This window comes from Morone saxatilis, unplaced genomic scaffold, assembly GCF_004916995.1.
Source record: "Morone saxatilis isolate NCDOM2014 unplaced genomic scaffold, NCSU_SB_2.0 Contig6, whole genome shotgun sequence".
Lineage (NCBI taxonomy): Eukaryota > Metazoa > Chordata > Actinopteri > Moronidae > Morone > Morone saxatilis.
In genome coordinates, this window is record NW_023340206.1 from 8,324,670 (window position 1) to 8,335,249 (window position 10,580).

General features: G+C 38.4%; 1 protein-coding gene across 1 annotated transcript; it reads right to left on the bottom strand.

Annotated features, from left to right (window-relative positions):
• Window positions 1-11: 11 nt before the first annotated feature.
• On the bottom strand, window positions 12-3,911 carry gpbar1 (G protein-coupled bile acid receptor 1). Its single transcript, XM_035677991.1, has one exon. It carries the CDS (start codon window positions 3,758-3,760, stop codon window positions 2,702-2,704), a length of 1,059 nt encoding a protein of 352 aa, XP_035533884.1. The 5' UTR covers window positions 3,761-3,911; the 3' UTR covers window positions 12-2,701.
• Between the last annotated feature and the right edge of the window lie 6,669 nt (window positions 3,912-10,580).

Here is a 10,580-nt window from a genome sequence, read left to right on the forward strand (position 1 = left end):
TCAATAAATAAAGGAACATGAACAATGTGTCTGCTTTCTTCTTTTTTTCAAACACGAACAGTATATTTACTTTAAGAAATATTTAGATATTTGGTAAATATATTTATATTTCTAGCCTGGCTCTGTCCAAAGGTACCATTTAAAACTTAATGATTAACACAATAGATCTCAGCAAAAAGTGTAAAAATTACACACATCAAATGGCAAATTGTAGTTTTTACAATTTCTGTATGAACTAAAATAAACAATCAAGACACAACCTGTTAATCAATAAGCTTTGGAGGTGTTGGTGGGCAGATTTTGGTACCCCAGGACAGAGCCAGGCAGGTAGCCGCTCCAGCTACATTTAACAGAGAGGAGTGAAAGTGGTGTCGATCTTCTCATTCCACTCTCGGAGTGAATATTTACAAAATGTTGAACCATTACTTATATGTATAGAATCCAGACACAATGTACAGGCACAGTGTGTTTGTTAGATAAAACCAGTCAGAGGCTTTCTACTCATTAGTAGCTGGAGCCCGAAAGTCTTGCCCTGTCTTCATTTTTCCCTCCACCTCCAACTCTCCCGGTTCTCCTCTGTCTTCCAGACACGTACGTACACAAAATTATTCCGATGTGGAAAACAAACTTGGCTTAGCAAAACGACACAGACAAAAGACATACAGAGTGTACCCTGACCCCATGATGATATCCCATCTCTCCTAATCTCCCACAACAGTTAAGACCTTGTTTGCTCTTTAATCTGATTAAAGTCTGCTTTTCCAGCTCGCCTTTACTGGCTGTCTCTTGTCCACCCACATACTGTATGTACCCATTTAAAACCACATCTTAATTGAGGGAACAAATAGCATGGCATACACTCTGTTTAATCAAGTCTCAAATAAAAATCTAATTTCCCTTGAATGGATCTTTACAGCAAATTAAAGTTTCATTCTTCAAATACAGTTGGCAAGCAGCAGATGTTTCTCTGAAGCACAAGACTGCTTTTACAGTATTTAACCAACATTTATCTATTATCATATGGCAGAAACTGGAAACTCATAACTTTGTGGATTTTCATTTCTATGTCTCTTTTCCTGCAAATTCTTGCTGAAGCCCTAATTCCCTCATGTCTTGTAGATGTATTACGGACTGTGAATGCACCCTCTCCCCTCTTAAGCTTGCATACCAGTATATAGATAAACACTACTTAGGGAAGTAGGAGTAAACATTGCAAGCAGGTGGGTGAGAGATGGAGAAAAACTATGACCCCTTAAATTTTAAACTGATGTCTAAAGCAGGCAGCACATAGAGAAATGAGGATATACTGTTCGTCTTTCCCCACAATGTATTCATGGTGAAGACGAAAGGAAAATCCAGTCTATTTCTTTTAGATATATTTGAGCTCAATTCAGCTTCAACATGAGATTTTGACCATTTTCTTATATCTTTTAAATTAATCACTAGAGATGTAATTTCTCCTGTCCGATCCTTATTTAAGATCTTAAAATGCTCTTTTTCTCTCTCGCTGTACAGATCTTTATTTGTCTGACCTAATCAGCTCTTGAGATAGCAGTAATATCCAAAAGAACACTTGACTGTCTTATAAATAAAAGCCTGTACAGTATCAGAAATTTGTCTCAACTCTGTATATTTTATCTGTTCACAGAGCTGTCAAAGCAACAAAAGCAGATATTCTAATCACAATCTGTGTATAAACCTGCTTGCCTTGCCTCCATTCTCAAACTGGATAACAAGATAATTTGCTTTAGATGGATTTATTCTTTTGCTCCTTATTTCTAGGCAGCTTAGGAGAATTCAGTAATGTCCAAATGAGAAGATGTATTATTTATAATGAAACAAAGAAAAGACTATTGTGAGATTTTTCACATGAAGTGTTTATGGAAATATAAGAAAAATAAGCTATATTATTATGTTACCTGCTAAACATCAGTAGGATAGCAATGTATGCATGCTGATGCCTAATTAGCCTCACAGAGTGCTAGTATGGCTGTGGCTTCTTAAAGGACCATTTGGACTGGATTTATTTCTCTAAGGGAGGTGGAGTGATTTCATCTGATTTTAATTCGGTCCAGAGTGCGTACGTGGGTAATTTTCCACCCCCGCCCCAGTAATAATTACAGCCTTGTATTGTGTACCTGTGAGGTTTTTTCCCATGATCACCTGCTTTTCCACCTGTATTTTATTTATCAGCCCAGTGTGAAATGTGACTAGAAGTTAACACCAACATAAAGGCCTGTACGATGATAACAATTAAAGCCATCAGGAGAACAAGATCTCGTGATGGACTACAGCTCAGTATTGGTATTGTCTTTTGGCTAATCCTACAAAAGGTCCATCTCTATGACAAACCATATCCTGTTATTTTTTAGTGGTTAAAAGAATGAGTTAAATTACGAAGAAGCAGAGACAATATTTTAGATTTTTTTGTATCTCCTGATACAGTAATATTGTCAGTTAAATTATGAAAATCTGTGGTAAACCTTCAGAAAGTACAGTTACCTAGTGTAGTGGTGGTAAAACAATAGGTGGCCTTTTTTTGGGATCATTGATAAATAAATTGTGAAAGAATCAACGCAAATGTGTTATTCCCCCCTGGTGGCCTTGATCAATATACTGTGGGCATGATGTTCATCAACCCTAGCAACATAATTTCTTGCAGAATACATCCCCATAAATATTCATATTTATCAGTATTTCTTTAGACTGCCACCTCCTCCTCTGATCCCTGTGTCCGTCGCCTCCATCTGTCTCTGAGTTTCTGCATTAGTTTGTAAGCTGGTTCGGTATACTGCCTGTTAGCCAGGCCGAGAACCAGCGGCACCACAGCCATGCTTCCAATACCGGTGCACGAGAGCACGATGTGGGTGGTGGAGTTCCACTTGGTGTCACTCATCAAGAAGGCTATGCAGACATGCATGTAAATGAGGTAGGGAACCCAGCATGCCAGAAAGGTCAGCGACACCGCCACCACGCAGCGAGTGTACCGCAGGTTCAGCCTCTGCTCTCGGTCTGAGGCCTGACTTCCTCGCTCCACTGAGCGATGGAGACGACAAATGTCCTTCAGCTGGCCTCGGGTGATCCATAAAACGCGGCCAGTCATGCCAGCGATGGTAAGAATAGCAGGTAAGACGAGTCCATACACCTCCAAGTAGATAAAAGCATTGGGAAAAACTCGCCTGTACGAGCAGCACGTGGTTCTGTTCACCGAACAGTTTGAAAGTGCCATTATCTGTTGGCTGCTTGCGCAACAGCCGTTCCAATCTGGCCCTGTCCAGTTATTCCACCCAAAAGCAGGTAGAGATGCGTACAGAAGCGGTGGCGCCCACACCACCAGCAATGCTAGAGGAAAACTACGATGCATCCACAAGTTATTGTAATGCAAGGGGTCGACGATGCAAATGTAGCGCTCATAGTGCACCATTACTAGGTTTAAAAGGAACGCCAGGAAGAGGAAGTTTGGGAAAATGTGAGCCACCATGCAGGAGCTAAAACTCAACTCCCGGTTCAGACCCATCAACGGTATGAAAGGCAGCGCCACGCCCGTGCACAGATCTGCCACTAACAGGCTGAGGAAGAAGTAGTTGGGCGTGTTGTGGAGCTGGCGGTTCCAGGCAATGCCCAGGATGATGACCAGGTTGGCCAAGATGATGGAGGTCGACAGCGGTATTGTGATGGCATAGATGAGCTGCTCCCTAGACAGCAGGGCATGGGAGTCGTTGCAGTCCATCATGTGTGAAATCTGCAGACTTCCTCCCATTCGCAGCCCGGCTCCACTCCCATTAAGTAACAGCTACCCTGTTGGGAAGGAGAAACATTATTAAAGTAGCAGTAGTGGGTGAACTGAGAGTTTATGCTAACCTATTTGGTGAACATCTAGTTTGTTGTTATTACTCAAGATGCATAAATAGGCATAAACAGAGGAAATGCAATTGAGTGGAGTTGAAAAAAGAGATTCATTAGAAAATGTAGCAGGCAGGGAAGCAGAGTGGATTATCAGAAATTGATTGTGGAATGAAACCAAACCGGAAAGAGAAGATAACAATACACTGTGAAGCTCAGAACAAGTACTGCAGATGTTCAAAGAAGATAAATACGTCCATTCAGGCTGCGGAAACTTCTTGAAAGCCATTTTAAGTTAATAAAAGCTTAACATTCAGTTAAGCTCAAACAATTCCAGGGTTCAAGAGTCAACTCAAGCCTAGTCATGCTACCATGACAGGAAACTATAAACTACCAAGGGGGATAAAGACAAAGACAAAGACAAATCCTCCTGACTGAAATAAAAGGAGCATGTTGTCAAACATGCTCAAAAGGGCAAAGATTTCAGACCCCTCTCAAGTGGAGAGGAGATTTTAAATGATTTATTCTCACTGCATTTGAAGTGATGAGCAGAGAAAGATGACATTAATGAAAACAGCAGGAGCTTAAGGTAGCTGGAGGTATAGTCCTGTTTCGGTTTAGTAATACACACACTGTTTCTGTCTCATCAGGTGATTGATGCTCACCTGCATATTTGTATGGCTACTTTAGATAAATCATGGAGACCAAAATGATTGCATAAATCCATAACACCCTTACCCTGTATTTCATTATTTGTATGCCTGTAGCAACAAACACGAAGCAGCTGTTTAAGATTAAGATCAACTGCAGTACTTTTATTAAATTTGCCACTTTTTTCTTTTCATTTTCTCCACCAAAGTAAGCCTGTTTTATCTGTTAAAGCCTGAAGAAGAATGACACAGAACACCCTGTTCGATGCTATAGATAGCTTCATACTATATAACACATTTTCTCTTTGGTGTCTTTGTATGCAATAGAGAAACTTTCTGCAGGCAAGTCAGTGAAGAGGACAGTTACAACACAACAACTATAGTCTGCAGTGTTCCCGTCTCTCATCTCTTGAACACAGAAACAAATTTAACCCGTTTGTTATCTAACAGCCACTGTCATTTAATAATTCATCAGATGGGACTGGATGGGATGGAGTTACACCTCTCTTTGTATCTACAGTATTATATTTGAGAAAGTGATACAAGGCCTTGGAGGCAATGGCGGAGGCAAGCGGTGGCCAGTGGTGGCCATGGCACCACAAACAGCACCACTGCTGAACCATTTCTCCACTGCTGCAGTTACAGGGAATCTTCGCAGAATGCCGGTGGGAAAATAATTATACCGTTGTACTGCCGCTCCCCAACCCACTCTGTGTCCAACTGAGGGGGGAGCTAACATAGCTCAAAGAGTTTTGTTTCACATAAAAATTAATGGGAAGCAAATTCATGTCTAACAAGGTTGTGATAGTTAACTAAAACCAAAGTAAAGACTAAAACTAGGTGTGAAAAAAACATTTCAGTTAACGGAAATAAAAAACATAACAATAAAAACTAAAACCAAATGAGCAAACCCACTCTTGGAACTAACTGAAAATAAAATGAATTGAAAACAAAAATTGAAAAAAAAAAAAAAAACTAATAAAAAATACGAAGTATAACTCTGATGCAAAAATCTGTTGTTGATGAAAGTAGGACCAGAAACATAAGAACCAAACTACAAGGTGATGATGATGACAAACAGTCAGTCCAATCACATCCATGGATTCATTTCTGTAATCGTCGAGGAAACTATCTTGGAAGATGGAAACACTGACATTCAGCAGCTGGAAATATTCATATTATTTTTATTTTAACAAACAAACAGAACTGGATTTTAATTTGTAAGTCTGAATTTTGGGGAGAAATACCAATTTTGTGGGGAGTATAGCAGAAGAGTAATATAACTAGTAGTGTAATTAATTACTGTTGGCAGGGAGTAATAAGTAAAGTAATAATATGAGTAATACATTTTCTGAGTAAATATCCCAACACTGTTTTTAAACAGTTTTTTTCTAAACTTAAAAATAAGATTTTAAAACACAACTCTTTGCAACTGTGCAACAATCATTTATATGAATAATGAAACATTATATATGATAATGATGTTGGATTAACACTGCAACATGTCCATTACATACAATCTGCAAGCAAACAAGCTCAATGAAGGGAACTTTATGATATCAAAGTCCTGTTACAGCAATTACTGTCTTTAAAAGATGGACACACAGAATCTAATTAGTCTTTCAACATTATTGCTTAAATGCAGTTTAAGATGTATTTTATGCTTTCTGCCTGGTTATGTTGGATTTATCTGTAACTTTTGACTAAAATGTATTATCAAGCCATTTTCCAGAAGTGTCTTTTTATAAGAGGCACTTGTAAAGAGTTTTTTCAAGAAACAAAATGGCGCTTCACAATTCAAATAGTTCAAATAATTTGTAACCCTGCAGTCGTGTAATGTAGAAACTGATGACCTAAAACACATCACCAGAAATACATAATGAAATCTAGCAAAATATGAACTTTTATAATAAGAATAAGAGTTTTACCTTGGCCTGAACAGTCCAGTCATGTACCCTTTGACAAAAGAAATGCAAATAAAATACAGCTTCCTATCACTCTCCTGATATCTTCAAGCCTGTTCCCCTGCATGTCATATCCACAAGTAGAAGGTGCAGCCTCCACCATAAACTTCAGGAGCTTCTTCTTTATCCTTCAGGATCCTTTCTCAGTCAAGTCAGCTACTGCAGCCTTTTCAAATCCTCCCCACAAACCAGGAGAGAGACGGAGCGAGTGAGGCTGTTTCTCTCAGATATACTTTAAAGGGGAAGTGCACACTGAAGGAGGAGAAAGGAGGAGGTGACAGTGGTTATACTTTGTCTGTCTTATTCCTGAGGGGGGGGTTGCCGGTCACGCTGAAGATGAGGCAGCAGTGTCCACTAACCCTTCACCTACTAACTTTTTCCTCTTCCTCTTGAAACTCTCTTTCATCCGTACAGTCACTATTGTTAGGACTGCAGTGTGCATCCATGAATGGGAGAGGATGGGAAGCTGTTATCACTGCAGCCTATAAATGATAAGAACATTCCTGGGTATCACCAGTAGGTCTGGCATGTGGTTTTGGTTTCACACCTTCCATGATGGCCCCCAGACTCTTCGAGACAGCTTCTGCAACATGTATCATAGACGTATGAAGTGGAAAAAACATCCAACTGTTTATATATTTTTTCCTTTGTTACACATTTACAAGCCAAGAAAGAGGTGTGAACAACACACAGCATGAATATCCCTCAGTCCTCCAAGAAGTTTGCAAATGCTTTTTAGCATTATCAGGTGAAAAATAATATTGTTTTCCCAAATATTTAAAAGCTTTAAAAGCTATGTTGAAACTATGTTCTTTAGAAGTGTAGACAGGAAGTTTGGGATAGGTCAAGAGTTTTGAGGAAGTGGGGGTATAAATTATAATTTTGTATTCCTTTCACAGTGAATGGTTTTATAGGAATTAATAAATAAATGGGCACAATATATGAGTTAAGACATGTATAAATGAATATATAAATAAGTGAAGAAATAAACTAATACAGAAAATATTAAGAAACCAATAAATGCAGAGCTGTACATTATACTATACTGTTACTCTATCATGCACATTTATTCATGCATTTATCAATATATTTCCTGTGTCAATTTTGGGCCCCGAAAAAATAGTAGCCTGCATCACAGCCGGTAACAAAAAAGCTGGTTCAGGCCAATTTAATTAACGGTTTTTTTGCTTTGCTTTTTAAATACAGCAAAAATGGCAACAAATTGATTTTAAGAAATGTCATAGTCTTGTAATGTAATATACAATATATAATAGTTGAGAAAAATAACAAACTTTATGATCATACAGAACCTGAGGCTCTTAGGAATAACGTGTACTTATAGTTAAAGCTTCCTTCTACATCTATATTTAAATTACAAGCAGATGCTATTATTATTTTTAACTGTATTAAGCGTCTTCAAATCACAAACAGGCATCATAGCTGACAATGAATCCACATAGCATACATTAACAGAAAAGATAAAGAAAGATGAACGAAAAACAAAAAAACAAACAAAACAACAACAAAAATATCTAAAATATAGCGAAGCTAGTTAAGTATTTAGCTGGAGACAGGAGGCAGTTAGCATAAAGACACAATTACAAAGCTAGTCAAAAAAAGTTCAAAATTATACCTACAAATGAATTTAATCTAACTGCTTAACACATTATATCTTATTTATTTAATTCATATACAAACAGAAATTTAAAAACAACAAGTTGTACACCCTAACTGTGGCCGTGCAGAGTGGCTAGCAGTAAGCTAAAGTTAGCGGGTTAAGCTTCTTTATTTTCTAAATGTCTATTTGTTTAAATTCAACTTGTGAAAAAATAACATCACTTTACTTTAACATTAAGGTGTTAAAAGTGATTTTAGGCTATTAAATCTGATACAGCCATACTGTACACTGTGTAGGTTAAAACAAATGCCAAGATATATTTGCTCCTTTTATTTGGCCTGGGACTGACCTAAACATATACATACAACAGTGTGTACGTCACAATTCATAACAGCTGTCACACACGTCTCATATTTAAACACAGCGTTGGATGGAAGGCCGGTGGTGACCTGTTTTGTTGGCCAAACACGGAAGACTCCTTCGCTGATAGTCTGGAGCAGACCTGGTGCTGGTGGAGATGGATGAGCTCCAGTCAGATAATACTTTTTAAACAGAAACGTTCCCGAGCCTGAGAGCATCTGGGAAGACACTACGCAGGGAGGACAAGCTGGACGTGAAACCACAACATCTTCACATTACAAAGGAGGAGACGGAGCATCTTGGCTTTCCTGGAACAACGGGTCCCACTCAACAGAACATCAAAGATATAATCTTCTTTTTTTTTTATTTATACACAGTGGGAAAATGGAATGTGATATGATTCATTAAAGGTGCATTCAGTTGCCTGCAGACCTCGGCTGGCAACGGAGATCAAAGCTTTTTAGTCGAGCTAGCTAATGTTAGCAAAAAGGCGCGACTCTCCTTCCTTGCTCCAGAACACATTGAAGTGTTCTGATTATTCAACACAGGGCCGACAGTGAGCCAGAGGCCACAAATTAGCTGTCAAAATGTGAAAATAATATTAAATATATCTAAAAATACACTCATCTAAAATATAAAACTAATACTTGGCCCACCACATACTACATCCTCCAAAATGTCAGTTGAATCAACACATCGCAAACATAGTTTCAACAAAACTGAACATCATGAGCTTTATGAAGGACTGTATTAGTTTTAGCTAGGTTTACATAATCAACTGGAAGCTGAGGGTATGCAGGCTCGGGGAGTAACAGAATTACGTAATCGGAAAACAAAAAAAGGTAACTAACCCATTACAGTTACAGAAAAATATTAAGTAAAAATGTTTATTTTTAGCAGGATTACAGTTTTGAAATACATTTTAAACTAGAGAATAATATATATTAGCATGCATATGAACCATGCACACACATTACAACACTTTACAAGTCTCACAACACCAATCTGGTATTAAGTGAAACCATAGCTATCATATATATATGTATATATATATATATATAAAGCTGTGAATATGGTCTATCTATAGGCTACTTTCTTTAAAGATACACTGAAGAGAGGACATATTGTTGATGCTAAAAATCCATTTTATTATATATTCCTCCCAACCCTGAGGGTGTGATATTCCACTGATATTTATCCTGTAAGTGACACTTTTAGCAATTGCAGGTGTCACATCTTCACCTTAAACAACAACAAAACTCTTCAGCTCTTCTAACTAACTGGGAATAATTTTTTGCTTACACTTCAGGTCAGGACACCCTCCTTTCAGCACTTTAGTTTCCACAGATATTTGAGTTTTAATTACTTAAATTGACACCTTTCAACAACTTATGACTAATAGGACCGCCTGAATCCTGTATAAACAATATTTTAAGTCTTAACCTGATCTTTTCTCAAATGCTGCATGTTTTTGTGAAATAGATGTATTTTAAATGGGTTTGTCACTTGCCTCCTCTTCCTCCAGACATGTTTACCTTGGCACCAGCACCTGTGTCTCTCCGCTCCACCGATTTGTTCGGCATCTGTTGTCAGCACAGCAGCACTCTGAGAATATGAGCTGCGATTTAATGGATCAGGCTTTAGCCCTGTCCAGGTCTAAAGGTGATAATCCTTCTGGCCACTCCTCGCCTTTGTCTTCACACAGGCTGACCTTTGAGGCCAAACACACTGCTTTGACAGATGAGTAAAAGATCCTGCTGCCACTGAACGCCACACTTGACAGGTGTTACTTGAGCTGTATGAAATGCTGGATGAATCCCATGCAACAATACAGGTCTTTCTTGTACTCTGTGCTTCATCTTCTGACTTTACACTTCCAGACTCAACCATGTTTTTTTACAGTGCCTGCAAGAAGTGCACAAATATGTTTGTACGTGCAAGAGTTTTACTGCCTTCCTGTCTATCTGGGAGAGTTATGCGCGTACACATTAGTGCACATTAGGACATGCACAATGAGAATCCAGGTACAAGGAAGAAGCACTTGGGCACAGGATACCGAAGAGTTAAAAATAGAGTTTAAGGAATACAACAGGTTTTGGCCTTGAAACAAGACTTTTAAAAATGTTTTCCTTTCTGTTAAGCCAC

What these genes read in the sequence shown, in the direction of transcription:
- gpbar1 (XM_035677991.1), bottom strand. Translation starts at nt 3,760, where the DNA reads ATGGGAGGAAGTCTGCAGATTTCACACATGATGGACTGCAACGACTCC.